The sequence below is a fragment of the Piliocolobus tephrosceles genome, chromosome 2 (assembly GCF_002776525.5).
Source record: "Piliocolobus tephrosceles isolate RC106 chromosome 2, ASM277652v3, whole genome shotgun sequence".
NCBI lineage: Eukaryota > Metazoa > Chordata > Mammalia > Primates > Cercopithecidae > Piliocolobus > Piliocolobus tephrosceles.
The window spans coordinates 171,531,367-171,549,556 of record NC_045435.1 but is presented as its reverse complement, the minus strand read 5'-3'; the positions used below and the strand labels follow the sequence as shown (position 1 = coordinate 171,549,556).

General features: G+C 35.5%; 1 protein-coding gene across 4 annotated transcripts in view; it reads left to right on the top strand.

Moving 5' to 3' along the window:
* HLTF (helicase like transcription factor) overlaps nucleotides 1-18,190 on the top strand; it is a 54,559-nt gene that overhangs the window by 10,574 nt on the left and 25,795 nt on the right. For 3 of the 4 annotated variants that reach the window (XM_023215399.1, XM_023215397.1, XM_023215396.1), the window contains exons 4-13: nucleotides 1,091-1,224; nucleotides 2,126-2,223; nucleotides 3,779-3,853; nucleotides 3,996-4,187; nucleotides 7,166-7,261; nucleotides 10,060-10,135; nucleotides 11,427-11,514; nucleotides 14,096-14,175; nucleotides 14,265-14,309; nucleotides 15,439-15,528. In XM_023215399.1, the coding sequence (XP_023071167.1) occupies nucleotides 1,091-1,224; nucleotides 2,126-2,223; nucleotides 3,779-3,853; nucleotides 3,996-4,187; nucleotides 7,166-7,261; nucleotides 10,060-10,135; nucleotides 11,427-11,514; nucleotides 14,096-14,175; nucleotides 14,265-14,309; nucleotides 15,439-15,528 (974 nt within the window). The remainder of the gene's footprint in view (nucleotides 1-1,090; nucleotides 1,225-2,125; nucleotides 2,224-3,778; nucleotides 3,854-3,995; nucleotides 4,188-7,165; nucleotides 7,262-10,059; nucleotides 10,136-11,426; nucleotides 11,515-14,095; nucleotides 14,176-14,264; nucleotides 14,310-15,438; nucleotides 15,529-18,190) is intronic. The other variant, XM_023215400.1, reaches the window with a different exon arrangement.

Genomic DNA, 18,190 nt, shown 5'->3' with positions numbered 1-18,190 from the left:
CGCCACCATGCCCAGCTGATTTTTGTATTTTTTAGTAGCAACAGGGATTTGCCATGTTGGCCAGGCTGGTCTCGAACTCCTGACCTCAGGTGATCTGCCCCCATCAGCCTCCCAAAATGCCAGGATTACAGACGTGAGCCACTGCGCCTGGCCTGGAAGTGTTTGTTTATATCAGAGGTTATAAACTGGTATTCTGTGATATGATGTAGGTGAATTTCATTTTGCCCTGCAGTGTTTTAGACATTTTTTCATTTAGTACTAATATCGAAATACCTTGCTAGTCTGCATTTTATACATATTAATTTATTTCCTTAAATACAAAAAACTTATTTTTCTCTCAACAAGTGGAAAATCTGGCAATGCAGGATGAGTTGTCACTTCCATATGACAACAGTTGACTGGTACTCTTCCTTTAGCTAGGGCATATGCTCTCCCAGTTTTATCACCTATTTCTTTCTTTTTTCTTTTTTTTAAACTCTTTCTAGTCTTTCAGTTACCTTTTCTCTTTTAGGCATTTGTACTTGTGATCTCAATTTAAGTATCCAGAATATTTAGGATCTTGATATTCTAATTCTAATTTTTAGGATATTCATATCATCATCCTAGGTGAGTTTGAAAGATAAAATAAATGCTCAGTAATGTCTCACTTTGTTTTCTCCTTTTTCAGTTTATCAGGTTTTTCAGTTATTGAGAATAACTTAGTGAATCACAAGTTCTTGCATTCCCCATTTTCCAAGCAGAATGAGTTACTACCCCAGTGGTTCCGTTAGCTGAAGCTCTACCCTTTCATTTAACTTATTTTACTTATATTACAATCTTGTTTATAGGCCATCCTTGCATTTTTAAAAGTACTTTATTCCATTTTCTCAATTTTTTCTGACACTCTGTTTCTAAAAATCACCCTTTTCTTCTGATTGTTTGTGATTCTATTCCTTGTCCTTTTTTGCTTTCAAGTCTGCCCAACTGGTTCCTTATTACTTTACTTCCATGTAAAAATGTAAATGATACACTTAAAATATTGAACTACTTCTTAGTGGGGATAAAAAGTAATGCTTCTAATTTCCCTTTCTTTTTCTCCCAAATATAATAGGGTTGTTCCTTTTGGTGCAAACAATGCTTTTACCATGCCTCTGCATATGACTTTTTGGGGAAAAGAAGAAAATAGAAAAGCGGTTTCAGATCAATTGAAGAAACATGGATTTAAATTGGGTCCTGCACCAAAAAGTAAGTTTAGGGTTTGACTTAATATTATACTGATATTATAAGATGCAGGGATTATGAAACATTTATTCTCTCTTGGAGTTTGTTGGCTAATTTGTGCTCAAGGCTCCAAGGTACAAGTTTTTTTCAGGAGTCTCTTTGAGGAAGTCTCTGATTTTTCCTTTTGCCTCTATTGAGATAGATTCACACATAAAAGTACACAGTGTCAGAATAGTGAGGGGATATTAAACAAAAAAATTAAAGAAAAAGTATATATACAAGGAAATCTCATATATACCCTCCCCTAATTTTCTCTAATGGTAACATCGGCAACCCCTGACTTTAAACATTCTTTTTGATAAATTTTAGACAAAGAGAATTTTCTAATAGTGAACGAAAAGGAGTGCTTGGCAAAAGTTTGTTCAAATAATGTGGAATTACTTGTGTTTTTTGAGTGATTTAGTATTTAGCTTTTTAAAAACCTCTAAAATACAAGGCTTTTAATGCAGTTTGTTATGCACATTTTATTTATTTATTTGTGTATATATTTTGAGACAGAGTCTTGCTCTGTCACCTGGGCTGGAGTACAGTGGCCACGATCAGTGGTTTGGTGCAACCTTGACCTGCTGTGCTCCAGCAATCCCTTCACCTGAACTTCCCGAGTAGCTGGGTCTCTATGGGTGTGCACTATCATGCTCTGCTAATTTTTGTATTTTTTGTACAGACAGAATTTCACCGTGTTGCCCAGGCTAGTCTCGAACTTCTGGGCTCAAGCAAACCACCTGCCTTGGCCTCCCAAAGTGCTGGGGTTACAGGCGTGAGCCACAGCACCCAGCCCTGTTATGAACATTTTAAAAGCTACTTAATAAAAGATAAAAATCTGTTTTATTTGATGGCTTTATTCTTTTTATTTTGTAAATTATAGCTTTAGGATTCAATTTGGAAAGTGGTTGGGGCTCTGGAAGAGCTGGACCAAGCTATAGTATGCCAGTGCATGCTGCAGTACAGATGACAACCGAACAGGTGTGCTTCTCTTTTATCTAAAAGTGAATATCAAATGTTGCGGGTTGTATTTAAAAGAACAGGATGAATATGTACGTGTGGGTATGTGTCATCTTCAAATATATTTATAATGAAACATGTTATAGAATAGAATATGTATATATATGTTAACATTTTATATAAAAAGTTCTGATAAGGAATAATTCCATACGTGAACATTTGTACCTAACATGCAAAACACACATGTTACTGTTTATGCATGGCATGTTTTTGTATTTGAAATGTTTTAAATGTTCATGTAGTAATTTTAAGAAAAAAATTGAAGTTGAGACTCACTCCTCTCAGTAATTTTGCAAATGCAATGTGAAAGAATTAACTCCCAATTCTTCACATTATCTTTGTCTAATTTATAATTTAGGGTGACGTTATGCTGAATTTCTTTGGAAAAAAGTGTATAAAATAAACTAATGCTGATCAATTTAAAAAAACATTACACTTTTTTTGATGTTTGTATCTACCAGTGTTAGTCCTTTTATCTACTAATTGTAGTTACCATATTTCCCCTGCTTATTGTTAGAAGGACTTGAGCATGTTTCTGGTAGATAAACCCCAGGTTACTTCTGATTTTTTAGTCCTGGCCTAATTTCTTCTGAGCTGCTGCTGTGTTTATGTGTTAATTTTCAAAAATATCTGTATCACATATATGTTGATATAAAATTGGACTAACCTAGTTTAAATAGTCAAATTAGCATAATAATAAAAGTATCCTATAGTGCATGGCAAGTTCCTTATTGCAGTAATAATAAATGGAATGTCATTTACCTGGTAGGACTGACAAAATATTTTGAATACAACTGATAGCATCACAGAATTTTAATGGTAGAAGGAACCTTAGAGACAATCTAAATTTAGTTCATCCCTTTCATTTTATAGGAATAAGACATGGGGCCATAAACGTCAAGTCTTGCCAAAACTTATATATAAGCTTATTTTTGATGAAACTGTGACTGAAACTCAGGACTTAAAACTCTTTTATATTCTTTTACCTCCTAAAAACTAAAGCACCTGTTCGTTCTCTCTTCAGTGAGTAGTGTAATCCTAGGGTTGATTTATGTGCCTTTTTGACGTTTGACTATTTTGTGTTTTTTAAATTTAATTTAATTTCAGTTTTTTAATTTTTTGGGACTGGGTCTCACTTGCCCAGACTGGAGTGCAGTGGCATAATCATGGTTCACTGTAGCCTCTACCTACTGGGCTCAAGTGATCCTCCCATCTCAGCATCCCTAGAAGCCAGAACTACAGGCATGTACCACCATGCCTGGCTAATTTTGTAAAAAATTTTTTGTAGAGCTAGGATCTCTCACTGTGTTGTCCAGGCTAGTCTCAAACTCCTGAGCTCAAGTGATCCTCCCACCTTGGTCTCCCAAAGTGCTGAGATTATTGGCATCAGCCACCACTCCTGGCCCATTTGACATTAATGTCAGTTAATTAACTAAATGATTTCAAATCTGACTTACATGCAAGTATTATTTTAATTAGTTTGTTTTACATTATTTCTTGTTGCTGTTTGTTGTAGCTTAAAACAGAATTTGACAAATTGTTTGAAGATTTGAAAGAAGATGATAAAACCCATGAAATGGAACCAGCTGAGGTATTGAACCAGTATTTTTTTTATTTAAGACTACTCAGAATGTTTAAATGTACTTATGATCTACTCTTTGTTTAATCACAAGATCTGCATGTGAAAAAAGGAATGACTTACTGTATTTGCCTTTGTGACTTTTTATTTATAGGCTATTGAAACACCACTGCTTCCACATCAAAAACAAGCTCTAGCTTGGATGGTGTCACGGGAAAACAGCAAAGAACTTCCACCATTCTGGGAACAGCGAAATGACTTATACTATAACACAATAACAAATTTTTCTGAGAAGGACCGACCAGAAAATGTCCATGGAGGAATTTTAGCTGATGATATGGGTTTGGTAATTATTTTTTTCTTTAGTTAATAAAATCTAATTTTGTGATTATGATTTTCTAGAAAGTAATTTTGAAGTAAAAAGAGATAGGAATATGTTGGTACCAGTTTGGGACTAGATTTTACTACCTTTGTAGAACGCAGTGTTTCCTATAGTTTTTACTTAAAATAGTGGTAAAGTTTTGGTTTGGTTAAAGTACAATTAAAATAATTAGGCAACAATAATGGTATAAAGATGTTTTCCTCAGTTTTCTTTTCTTTTTTTTTTTTTTTTGAGGTGGAGTCTTGCTCTGTCACCCAGGCTGGAATGCAGTGACAAGATCTTGGCTCACTGCAGCCTCTGCCTCCCAGGTTCAAGCATTTCTCCTGTCTCAGCCTCCCCAATAGCTGGGATTACAGGCATGTGCCACCATGCCCAGCTAATTTTTATATTTTTAATAGAGACAAGGTTTCACCACATTGACCAGGCTGGTTTTGAACTCCTGACTTCAAGTGATCCACCCGCTTTGGCCTCCCAAAGTGCTGGGATTACAGATGTAGGCCACCCTGTCTGGCCATGTTTCTCAATTTTCGTTGCTCTTTGAAATTCAGGGTGACCTGTCTTTCATTGTTTTTCTTTTTAAAAAGTAAAGACAAAACAATGTTATGTGAAATTGTATTCCATCACAAATATTGTGGCATGCAGAGTAATATTTATGGGTCCTTACACTAGCAGTTTTTATATTTTTCGGTCTCAGTAATCTCTTCTACTTATAAAAATGATCTCAAAGAACTTTTGTTTTTGGGTGCTGTTATCAGTATTTATAGTGTTAGCCAGTGGTAACTAAAGATAACAGTACAAACTCATTACTTGTTAACATAAATAGCATATTTTTAAATGAAAAGTATGCCAAAACACTTAACAATTTTGTTGAGACAACTGGCATTGTTTTACATTTTTGCACATCTCTGTGTTTGGCCGAATAGATGGCAGCTGAATTCTCACCTGCTTCTTCATTCAGTCTGCTCTGTTAGGTTGTTTTGTTTGAAGTATATGAAGAAAGTTTGTCCTTACGACGGTATGTAGTTGTAAAGGAAGGAGTATTTTAATAGCTTTTTAGGTAATTGCAGATTTCTTTGATATACTACATCAAAATTCAGTAAGTATTAGTTTATTAAAGGTTAACTGTTGTAATACGGAACGCTAAATCATATCAGTGAGCTTTTTATACCCTGTTCCATTGAAATCTATTTGTGAATCTTGCCCATTGAATGGATAGTTTACCCATGTATGATTTTTATAACACCAAGCATTGCTCTTTTAGAAAATGTTGGTTCATTGAGTTGGGCAGACCTGCCAAATGTTGATGTATTTCGTATGCAATATCCAAAACTTACATTCATTAATGTTACCACTGATGTTATTAGAAAATCATTTACATTTTGGGAAGGCACTATGTTCATAGTGTCACAACTTTTCTAACATTCTAATTTTCTATTGAAAACTCACATATTATCATTTACAAATAATCTCAGTTGTTTCCTTTGTAGATGACAGTCTCACTTTGTTCATTTTTAAGAAAATATCTTTAGACCGTCGTGATTGATAGTTGTCATTCAAGTAAAAATGGTGTTGCATGAAAAAAGTGATTAGTTGAGCTTATAACTCCCATCTTGAGTTATTTTTCTCTAGCTAACCCTCATAGTTTGATACATAGTTTGAACAGAAGTAGTTCATATGTAATTTCCATTTCACTACACAGAAATTAAAAAGATTTGTACTTAAGTAATGAGATTTAATAAAATTAATGTGTACTGCTCCATCAAGAACATTCTTCTTCTTCTTCTTTTTTTTTTTTTTTTTGGTTGAGATGGACTTTCACTCTTGTTGCCCAGGCTGGAGTGCAATGGTTCAATCTTGGCTCACTGCACCCTGCGCCTCCCAGGTTCAAGTGATTCTCCTGCCTCCCAAGTAGCTGAGATTACAGGCATGCGCCACCACACCTGGCTAATTTTTTGTATTTAGTAGAGATGGAGTTTCACCATGTTGGTCAGTCTAGTCTTGAACTTCTGACCTCAGGTGATCCACCCGCCTCAGCCTCCCAAAGTGCTGGGATTATAGGCCTTAGCCACTGCACCCAGCCAAGAACTTTCTTAAGGAAAACTTTTTTTAAAAAAACTATGTGGCAGTTAAGAATGTGATGACTAGTACTAATATACCCCTTACTACCAACTGCTTTGTTTTATGCTGAGGCACTTTTTTCACCATTGATATTTGGGCTTTTTGTAGGATTAGTGCAGATGTTGACAGAGTAAGGTCTGTCCTAGTAGTATTATGAAAACAGTTTTGACTTCACATTTTCATGAAGGGCTCCTGGGAAACCCTCCCCATCCCCAGTGGCATGTGGACCACACTTTTAAAACTGCTGTTATTTACACTGCTTTAAAATTGCCAGAGATTTACTTCTGTATTGCTAACTATGAATTAAACTGCAGTAAACATTGAAAAATTACATGCTTCCACTTAAGAAAAATGCATAAGAAATATGTCTTTTATACTTTATGGAGAAGTTATGACTTTTAAGCTTGGTATCATCTTTAGGTCAAATTTTAATAAAATGATTATGTGCATACTGGAATTACTAATCACGTTAGCTCCGAACTTCATGGCAAATGAATAGTTATAAATAGCTGCGTGATAAAAATCAATAGTTCAGGGTTAAATGTAGAATTGTAGAAAGCAGTCATTCAATGAAATGACATTTCTCAGAGATACTTTGTAGTATTTTATAGTGTAAATAATTTAATAATTCCCTACTAATGCAGTGGAGGAAAGCATTTTCTAACTAAATGAAATACTCATTTTTCATTGACATGTATACACAGTACACTTTTGTGGCCTTGAATGATATTTGATATTCGATTACTTGATTTTAAAATGGGAATGTTTTTCTGGTGAACTGGGTTTCAGAATCTGACCATTTTTCTTTTTAAAACATTTTTAAGGGTAAAACTCTTACAGCCATTGCAGTAATCCTCACCAACTTCCATGATGGCAGACCTCTTCCTATTGAAAGAATTAAAAAGAATCTACTGAAGAAGGTAAAGTAGTAGTAAGTGCACTTCATGTGAAACCTTCAGTTTATTGTGAAATCTTTAAATTTCATCATTTAAAAAAACTTATCAAGAAATTGTGTTTTCAGAAATGTGAAGAATGGTCTCTCTGTCTCTCATGTGTTGCTGATAAGAATGAAAGTTCGTGCCACCTTCTTTTTATGTTTTCAGACAAGGTGTGGCTCTGTTGCCCAAACTGGAGTGCAGTGTTGCAATCTCGACTCACTATAACCTCTGCCTCCCGGTCTCAAGTCATGGGATTTCGCCATGTTGTCCAGGCTGGTCTCGAACTCATGAGTTCAAGCCATCTATCTGCCTCAGCCTCCCAAAGTGCTGGGGTTATAGGTGTGAGCCACCAGCAGGTATCACTTGCTTGAGAGCAATTAATAATTTGTATCAAGAGACTTAAAATTGTTTATAATCTTTGAACAATTTTGCCAGTCAATAATGCCATTTCTAAGAAACTATCTGAAAGGAGTTACCAGAAATTCATTTTTTCCAAAGAAAGTACAAGTTTTTTCTTTTTCCTCAACATTGTTTTAAAGGCTGGGCATGGTGACTGGCGCCTGTAGTTCCACCTGCCTGGGAGGCTGAAGCAGGAGTATTGCTGGAGCCCAGGAGTTTGAGCCTGTGGTCAGCTATGATTGCACAATTGCACTCCAGCCTCAGTGACATTGTGAGACCCTGTCTCTAAAACAAATAAAAATAAGATAAAGGTGGACAATTTGAAACATCTTTTGACAAGAGAACAGTTAAACGATATAGCCATGAAACTTACATTAATAAAATTTAATGCAACCATTAAGTATTATTTTTTATGAATAATCACTTTCATGATTCTTTTTAGTTGAAAAATGACAGGTACAAATCTTTGTGTGAAGTTTGGTTCTTCACTTTGTAAATAATATATTCATGTGTGGTTTAAGTCCGTTCACATACACTATCTGTACCAAAATGTTAATAATAACTTACATCCTAGTGATGAGAATAAGGGTGACTTTTCTTGAAACTTTGTGTGTGTGTGTATATATGTATATAATATAAACATACATTTATATTTGGTCTCTAAGAATTAAAAATTAGTTTAGTGAGAAAAATAAATGTTATTAGAGAGGAACAGTTACTTCTTTTCTTACCTGAAAATTCAAATAACTTAAATAGAAGGAAATAGCAAAAAGATGTATGCAATATACTTCTTTTCTGAACTCTTCTGAATTGCCATTCTTCCCTGTTTTTAGTTTTCAGTGAAGGCAGTGCATCAGTTTCCTGTCAGTGCTATTGAGATTTTATTTTATTAATGTCTGCACTTAGTTATATTTCCTACTTTCTACTTTTATTGAGAGTTAAACCTGTTGAAGTCTCAGATTCAGTTCCTCACCCTGAGCAACCTAATGTGTTATGTCTTGTGCTTCCTACATTTGGTTATTGAAACTGAAGTTTTAGGTTACCAGATTTGATAGAAGCACATAAGACTGCTTACAGCTTTAGTCTCAAGTATTAATTGAGAAACTATCAATTAACAATAAGGATTTCTCTTATTTTTCCCCAAGATCAGTTACGTATTTAAGGTGTGTTTTATAGTAGGAAGGTTTTTAGGATATTTGGGTTGCTACATTAATTGAAATGGCAACTGAAGATGTGATTTCCAGCCAGGGATTTACTAAAAAAAAAAAATCACGCTTTCAAGTGTGTTTAGATATTCCAAACATAAGTATACTGAAATATTGATTTAAATTCCTCTAGATTCGAACATACTATTATTTCATCCAGCTTGGACTTGATAAAAAGTTTATCTTTGAACTTTATAGAGAAAAAGTTTGCTGAGCAAAATATTTTGATATAAAGAATAATCCAAACCTGGGCACAGTGACTCATGCCTATAATCCCAGCACTTTGGAAGGCCGAGGCGGGCAGATCACCTGAGGTTAGGAGTTCCAGACCAGTCTGACTAACATGGTGAAACCCTGTCTCTACTGAAAATACAAAATTAGCTGGGTGTGGTGGCGCATGCCTATAATCATAGTTACTTGGGAGGCTGAGGCGGGAGAATCACTTGAACCTGGGAGGTGGAGTTTGCAATGAGCCAAGATTGTGCCATTGCACTCCAGCCTGGGCAACAAGAATGAAATTCTGTCTCAGAAAAAAAAAAAAAGGAAGAAGATGAATGCAAAGGACATCCTTTATGTTTGAATAAACATTTGGTTTGTTTTTTTTCCCCATACTGTTTAATATAAATGGTTATACTAATTATTGAAGACTGGATAGGACGTTTGATGAAAAACATTTTTACCATCTCTTTCTCGGAGCTAATGCTTAGACGTTAACTATCTAAAGTAACTCTTCTAGTTACGTATCTCTAAAAATACTGTATTTTGGATTTTTAATTTATTTTATTTTTTGAGATGGAGTGCAGTGGCGCAATATGAACATGGAACATTGATTTGAAAAGTTTGAAGTCTGAGAATTCTTAATTATAAAGTAAATTCCAATTCTTGAATTTCTCATTAATGTGTCATTTATAATTGAGATTTGCTTTCGGTATTCCTTTTGAAAAGGTAAAGACCAAGTAGTTTTTTTTTTTTTTTTTGAGATACCTGTGAAAAAATTGTAAATCAATTTGTATATTTTCCTCTTCACTTATTCACCCTCCCCTTCAGTTGCTCCAGAATTGGGTAGCAATTTAAGTTGTTTTTATTATGCAAAGTAAAGCAATATAAAACAGGATGCATTTAAAGTTATTTAAAACTGATAGCAGTACTGTTTAAGAAATATGCCTATTTACCCAGGAATGTAATGTTAACGATGACGCTATGAAACTTGGAGGAAACAGTACCAGTGAAAAGGCAGATGGACTAAGCAAAGGTAAATTTTAATATTGAAATGACCCAATATTTGATCTGGTAAACTTTAATTTGAATATGACCCAATATTTGATTTGTGTTTTTTCAGCCTAATATTGTAATTCTAGTTTTGGCTTTGTACTGTACAAAAATTTAGGATCTCTTTTTTAAAAGGTCTTTCCTGAGTACTGGTAGGAAAGGTTTCATCAAGGAGATGATTGAATTGGGTAGTATACCATTTAGAGAACTGGGGAAGAGCATTTTGGGTTGTGAAAAAAAATCTCATGAAAGGATACTTTAAAAAGAGCATGTTTTCTTTTGGGACCTCAGTGAATTTTATTGTATTTAAAATGTAATACGCATGGATAACAGCAGATAATGCTGGAAAGCTAGCTGTAGAGCCAAATTCTGAAGTCATAGGAGAAATGGAAAGAGATCTGTGGATTTTACAGTTAAATGACCTTCATAAAGTTAATTTCTAAAGATAGATTAGAGCAGACCAAAAATATTTTAAGAGTAGTAGGTGAAACATTGTAAAAAACAGTTGTGTGCTATTAAGTTTGGAATAGGAAAGAAATAGGTGGCTGAGTTAGGGTAAGATGAGGTTTTTTTTTGTTTGTTTTTGATTTTGTTCTGTGGTTTTAAGAAAGGAATCCATGAGATTTTGGATTTAGTAGAGAGACTAGTAGGTTGTGGGAGGAAATAGAATCAGGAGAATAGGTAGATGAGTTAGCAGTAGAAGGAAAGAAGTAAGGTTGAGGGAAAATATAGATAAATGAGTGGATTAAAAGATAGGAAAATTGAGATTTTTATGGAAGATACCATCTCATTTTCTTTGTAAAGTGAAATAGGTCATCTTGGAATAAAAGGAGTTAGAATCTAGGCAAAGGGGTCAATGTAGTATGGATCATGCTGATAAATGGGTAGGGGAGCTGAACAGTGTTTAGTAAGAAGAGTTACCAAGTGACACAAGGTTGACAACTGAGATTTGAACATGTAAATTTATAACAGCACCTATTTGTGGTTCCAGTAGCTCTTAGCTGCCTTGGTACAGCAAAACATTCAGCTAGTGTGGGGATTGGCTGGATGAGTACAAAGAAAAGACTGGGTCATAAAAATTTGAAGGTACTTTCTAATTAGAAATGAGGAAATACTAGATTAGGAAAAAAGTAGAGAAAATAGAGTAATGAAAGGAATGAAGATGTTAAGAAAACTGAAAATCAGTAATTAGAAAACCAAGGTTTTAAGAGGGATAGTACTAGTTTCTAAGACACCTTACTAATACTTTATATTTGCATTTTTCTTTGAAATAGAAACATCTAGATGTGAACAACCCAGTATTTCAGATGTCAAGGAGAAGAATAAGTGTCGCATGTCAGAATTGTCTTCCCGCCCCAAAAGGTAAACTATTATGGTTTGATTATGTCATATGTTTATTTAGACTCTGTTTTCTTATGTGTAAGAGAGATAGAGGCTGGGCGCAATGGCTCACACCTGTAATCCCAGCACTTTGGGAGGCTGAGGCAGGCGGATCACAAGGTCGGGAAATCGAGACCATCCTGGCTAACATGGTGAAACCCCGTCTCTACTAAAAGTAGAAAAAAATTAGCCAGGCCTGGTGGTGGGTGCCTGTAGTCCCAACTATTCAGGAGGCTTAGGCAGGAGAATGGGATGAACCCGGGAGGCAGAGCTTGCAGTGAGCCAAGATTGCGCCACTGCACTCCAGCCTGGGTGACAGAGCGAGACTCCGTCTCAAAAAAAAAGAAAAAGAGAGAGATAAAGATGACCGTGACCATTATATTTGTTAAGTAGTTCTTTCAGATACATTCTTTTATTTGAAACTGCCAAGATCACGATGACTTAGGCAGATAGGGTATTCTCATTTTACAGATGAAGAAAAATGATACTGACCTATAAAAGAAATGAATTGGTACATTTTAATAATCACTCATCTTTCTACTACCTTTTTTCTACTTTATCAAGGAACTAAGATCTAGATCTTGGGATTTTTGCTTTTTTGAGATTTTAGAAGTTTTCTTTGTGGATTTAAGGGGATGAAAACTGAAGAATATTTTATTAGATAGCTTGACAAAAGCATTCTTGATCGTTTCAGTTCTTCACATGTAGTGGAAATAAGACATGATAAAGTTATTTATGAACAGCATTATATTAACATAGACTAGAGGGAGAATTTTAAAAAAGATGTAATTCCCCTCTGATCTTGTCTTGAATCTGTTAACTTTACAAACTTCATTTATCCTCTGAGGTAGGTCTAAAAACTGGGCTTTTGTTGTGTTATATTGTCTACCATCAGTATCTACACAAGTCATTGCAAATCTGTCTCTGCTAGCTATTTCATCAACAAAGGTTTTGAAAATGTGGGTGCGTTAATTGTTCTGTCATTAATAGCCGTCTGAAATAAGCACAAAGCCAGCACTCATCAGTGTTATCTAAATCTAATTCCTTCAGATTTAGATAAATGACAAATGTTACAACTTTGAACTTACCATAAACCTGGGTAACACAACACTGTTAATTGGACTGGATCAGATTAAAGGACATAGAAATACTAATGTGAGGACATGAGAAAAACTAACAACAACTGACACATGTGTTATAGCTAATACAGATATGCTTGTTGTGTAACAGACTTTTGCATGTAGTAACATTAGGGGCTTTTTGCATGTAGTAACATTTTAATCTATGAGGATTATATTTTTATTTCTATCTTATGAGGAAACAGACATTGAAGAATATTAGGTGATTTACTTAAAATCACATAACAAATTACTGGTGGAATGAGGATTTGAAGCTAGGCAGTCTGACTTCAGAATTTATTGCTCTTAGGCACTTAATCACTGTTAAACTTTCTACACAAAATTTATGAAATTTTCTATTGTGAAATAATTATATTTTTGCCTTTTGGTTGCTTATTTCATTGTATTAGAAGTATTTTCTTTGAGAGCCAGTTTTTTTTTCTTTTCTTTTCTTTTCTTTTTTTTTTTTGAGACGGAGTTTTGCTCTTGTCGCCCAGGCTGGAGTGCAATGGAATGATCTCGGCTCACTGCAACCTCTGCCTCCTGGGTGCAAGCGATTCTCCTGCCTCAGCTTCCTGAGCAGCTAGAACTACAGGCATGCACCACCACACCTGGCTAGTTTTTGTATTTTTAGTAGAAACGGGGTTTCACCATATTAGCCAGGCCGGTCTCAAACTCTTGAACTCAGGTGATTCGCCCATCTCTGCCTCCCAAAGTGCTGGGATTACAGACATGAGCCACTGTGCCTGGCCAAGAGCCAATTCTTTTTTGTTGTAGTTTTACATACTTTAGTTGAACTACTAAATATTGAACCTTGTATTGAAATTATTAATTTTTTAGAATGACTTAATTTTTAAAATTTATTTTATTTTATTTTATTTTACTTTTTTGAGACAGAGTCTCGCTCTGTTGGCCCGGCTGGTGTGCAGTGGCGCGATCTCCACTCACTGCAAGCTCTGCCTCCCGGGTTCACGCCATTCTCCTGCCTTAGCCTCCCGAGTAGCTGGGACTACAGGCACCCGCCACCATTCCCGGCTATCAAATTTATTTTAATAGTAGTGAAATTTGCTGGGTGTGGTGGCACGCACCTGTAGTCCTAGGTACTCCTGAGGCAAAGGCGGGATGATCACTTGAGCCCAGAAGTGTGAGGTTGCAGTGACTTCTGACTGTGTCACTGTACTCCATCCTGGGCAAAAAGTGAGACCCTGTCTCAAAAAACAGTAACAGTGGTACTTCATTTTGTATAGTAAATGCATCTATCTGGTTATGAAAGTAGAATGTTTTTAGTAGATTTGACTTTCATTTGTCAAAGTGTTTTTTAAAAGAATTTTCAGAAAATAAAACGAGTAGTGCAAAAGTTTTTTATTGCATTTGTTAAACATGTTTGTATATCTTGTTTTGATTTGGGTTGGTCCAAAAATTTCTTTGTGTATACTTAATTTTAGAAGAAAAACTGCTGTCCAGTACATAGAAAGCAGTGATTCAGAGGAAATTGAAACAAGTGAATTGCCACAGAAAATGAAAGGTAACATGTAATAGATTTGATTTGATAATGTGTCCTATTCTAATGTCCTATTTTGCACATTTTTATGTTTATTTTTGTTTTATTTTTAGGCAAACTGAAAAATGTACAGTCCGAAACTAAAGGCAGGGCGAAAGGTATGTGTATACTATATACCCATAATCTAGACTTCAAGATTATTAAAGTACAACTCCATTGATTTATATCTCGCTAGGTTGGAATGTTTTAATAATAGCTCTTAAACTTGGCTGATGTTTACATTTGAACTCTTCATGGAGCTTACCATGGGTGTTAAATTAATTTTGTAAAGGAGGAAAAGTGAATGAATAGTTGCAAATTAAAATCTACAGTATAATAATATTTATCCTCAAAACAATTTTTTACTAGCTATAAAATGACTTCAGTAAAACCTATGTGTGTAGTATGAATAGTAATTACAAAATTAGGTTGAGAATGTCTTCCTGGCAATACTATTATTGTTAGTTTACATTATTATACAGATGTGAAAATAATTAATATTTTTTCTTTTTCTTTAAAATATGCTCTATTTTCCTGTAATTCAGATCATACTATATTTCTGTTGAGAAATTGTATTGCAATTTGGAAAATAACTGATCATCTTGACTGATCTGCAAATTTGGCAGCCTTATCATTAGGAATCAAACTATTTTGTTTCCTTGAAAAATTCTTCTTCCACCTGAGAACTGAATCACTTTGCATATGACTGCTCCTACTTTTTTTTTTTTTTTGAGGCGGAGTCTCGCTCTGTTGCCCAGGCTGGGTAAAGTGGCCCAATCTCGGCTCACTGGGAGCTCGGCCTCCTGGGTTCATGCCATTCTCCTGCCTCAGCCTTCCGAGTAGTTGGTCCTACAGGCGCACACCACTACGCCCGGCTAATTTTTTTGTATTTTTATTAGAGACGGGGTTTCACCGTGTTAGCCAGGATCTTGTGATCCACCTGCCTCGGCCTCCCAAAGTGCTAGGATTACAGGCATGAGCCACCGCGCCCGGCCAACTGCTCCTACTTTCATTTCTCCTCAAGTCTTACCATGAATGACTACATCGTTTCTCTCAGTTGAAAAGATATGCATAATGTCAGAGGTAGTAATTTTGGTTACCAAATATTTTAGCTTAATAATATAAGCTCTTAAAATAAGAGTATGAAAAAGGTATTCTATTTCCTACCCTTAGAAAGTACCTGTACTCTCTATCTCTAGCACAGGAGATAATTTGAAAAAATTTTAAGATTCTTTGTTGTTTTATCAGCAGGATCTTCTAAGATTATAGAAGATGTGGCATTTGCATGTGCATTAACTTCATCTGTTCCTACAACAAAAAAGAAAATGTTGAAAAAGGGTCAGTAAATGTCCTGGTTTTCTAGTTTTTTGTTTTCTGTTTTTGAATGAAAAAATTTAAAATTTTAAGTTATAAAGCCATATTACAAGAAGTTTAGAAAATAGAGACTATTTTTTAAAGTATATATCCCATTAAAAAAACAAAACTACATCATAATTTGTTTCCCTTTTGGTGCATTTTCCTATTGTATTTGTTTTAGTTAGGGCCAAAATGTGATGGGGGGTCCTTACTCCTGAATAGCAGAGATATTTCTTCTAGTGAAGGCACAAAGCAATTTGTGGCTGCTTTAAAGCTTAATTTAATTTGGATTAAGTTAAAGGTTTAATTTTTGGTATTAGAATTTTCTTTTCATTTTAAAATGTTAGTGATCTTTGTTATGATTTTATATTTTGTAATTCATAGGAAAACAACACTGCTTAAGAGACTAAATATTTGAGATGGGAAGATATTTAACTAAGGTTGAGGAGATTTGGTGCAAATTATATCTCTGTCCCTTGGTCTCCATTTATTTTACATGTTGGGGATATAGCACACTATCTGTTTTCATAGACCATGTAATCTAATGATGAGAGAAACATACAATAAGCAAGTCAACATAATTTTAAATAATGAGAAGTAATGTGAAGAAAATAAAGGAGGATAATGAAGTAAAGATTGACTTGAAGGGGCTTGTTTAAGAAGATGATATTTGAGCTAACAGACTCATGAGAAAGAGCCGACTTTTGGTCCAAGAATCAGATCATTAGAAATAGAAAATATAGGCATGCTGGGTGGAATTTTAGAAATTTAAAGAAATGTGGAAATTTCAATTGAGATAGAATTAAATTACACGTTGGAAACCGCTTTCAGTTGCAGATGCATAGCTGTGATACAAGAGAGAAAATTTTAAAAGTCACAGCTGTATGTCATTTTGGTTTTAACCAAACTAAGCATACCTTTGAAAGAGAAGCAGAATAGAAACAAAATTCTATGAATGGAAAAAGAAGCCATAATCCCAATTGTCCCTGTGGTAGATAGTGATCTCTTTAGTAAGGCACAAAAGGTCATAAGGAAAAGATTGATTAAATGCCACTACATTTTAAATTTCCATGCATCAAAAGGTGTCATAAACAAAAGTAAAAAATGATAAAACTGAAGAAGATAATGTGTATAGAGTGTAACTGACAAAGGATTCAATTCTAGACTATGTAAGGACTTCCCAAACAATAGGAAAAAGACCACCCAATAGGAGAATAGTCAAAGGATATACCTGTGGAGTCCATAGAAAGAAAACCCAAATAACCAACTAACATTGGAAAAGATATGCTGATTAAGAATTATTGGGGAGGCCGGGCGCGGTGGCTCAAGCCTGTAATCCCAGCACTTTGGGAGGCCGAGACGGGGATCACGAGGTCAGGAGATCGAGACCATCCTGGCTAACACGGTGAAACTCCGTCTCTACTAAAAAGAATACAAAAAACTAGCCGGGCGAGGTGGCGGGCGCCTGTAGTCCCAGCTACTCGGGAGGCTGAGGCAGGAGAATGGCGTGAACCCGGGAGGCGGAGCTTGCAGTGAGCCCAGATCGTGCCACTGCACTCCAGCCTGGGCAACAGAGCGAGACTCTGTCTCAAAAAAAAAAAAAAAAAAAAGGAATTATTGGGGAGATGCAAATTAAAGGAATAGTGGGGGCAGGCATGGTGTCTCATGCCTGAAATTGCAGCACTTTGGGAGGCCAAAGCCCATGAGTTCAAGACCAGGGTGGGCAACATGGCAAAATTCCATTTATAAAAAAAAATACAGAAAATTAGCCAGACATGGTAGCATACAATCTCACAATGCGAAGTATTGACAAAGTTGCGCAGCAACAGGAATTCATGCATTGTTGATGGTAGTGCCAATTACCAAGGAGAGCAACTGGACAAAAATACAATGAAGCTGAATGTAGACCACCTGTAACTCTGTAGATATAAATAAGGAGACATGAAAAAATGGTTTTCATTGCAGCATTATTTTAATGAAATAAGAAATAACGTACATGTTGTCCTGTAGGGAATGGGAAATAAATTGTAATCTGCTTATGCAGTCCAATGCTATGCATTGGTTAAAATGAATACACTAGAGCTACAAATACTAGTAAGTATAAATCTCAAACACAGTTGTTATTTATCTGCAGGTTCACTTGCTACAGTTTCAGTTCTAAAATATTATATACAATAAGATATTTTGAGAGACAGAGAGAGACCACATTTGCATAAGTTTTACTACAGTACAGTCATCCTGCAGTATATGTCGGGTTGGTTCCAGGACCCCCTGTGTATACCAAAATGTGCGCATACTCAAGTCCCACAGTCTGCCCTGCAGGACAGCAGGTATATATCAAAAGTTAGCCTTCCATATACATGAGTTTTGCAATCAGCAAATAGTGTTGTGGTTGTTTTTTTTTTTTTTTTTTTTTTTGAGATGGAGTCTCACTCTGTTGCCCAGGCTGGAGTGCAGTGGTGCAATCTTGGCTCACAGCAACCTCCACCTCCTGGGTTCAAGCAGTTCTCCTGCCTCAGCCTCTCAAGCAGCTGGGACTACAGGTGCCTACCACCATGCCCAGCTAATTTTGTGTATTTTTAGTAGAGATGGGTTTCACCATGTTAGCCAGGATGGTCTTGATCTCTTGACCTCATGATCCACC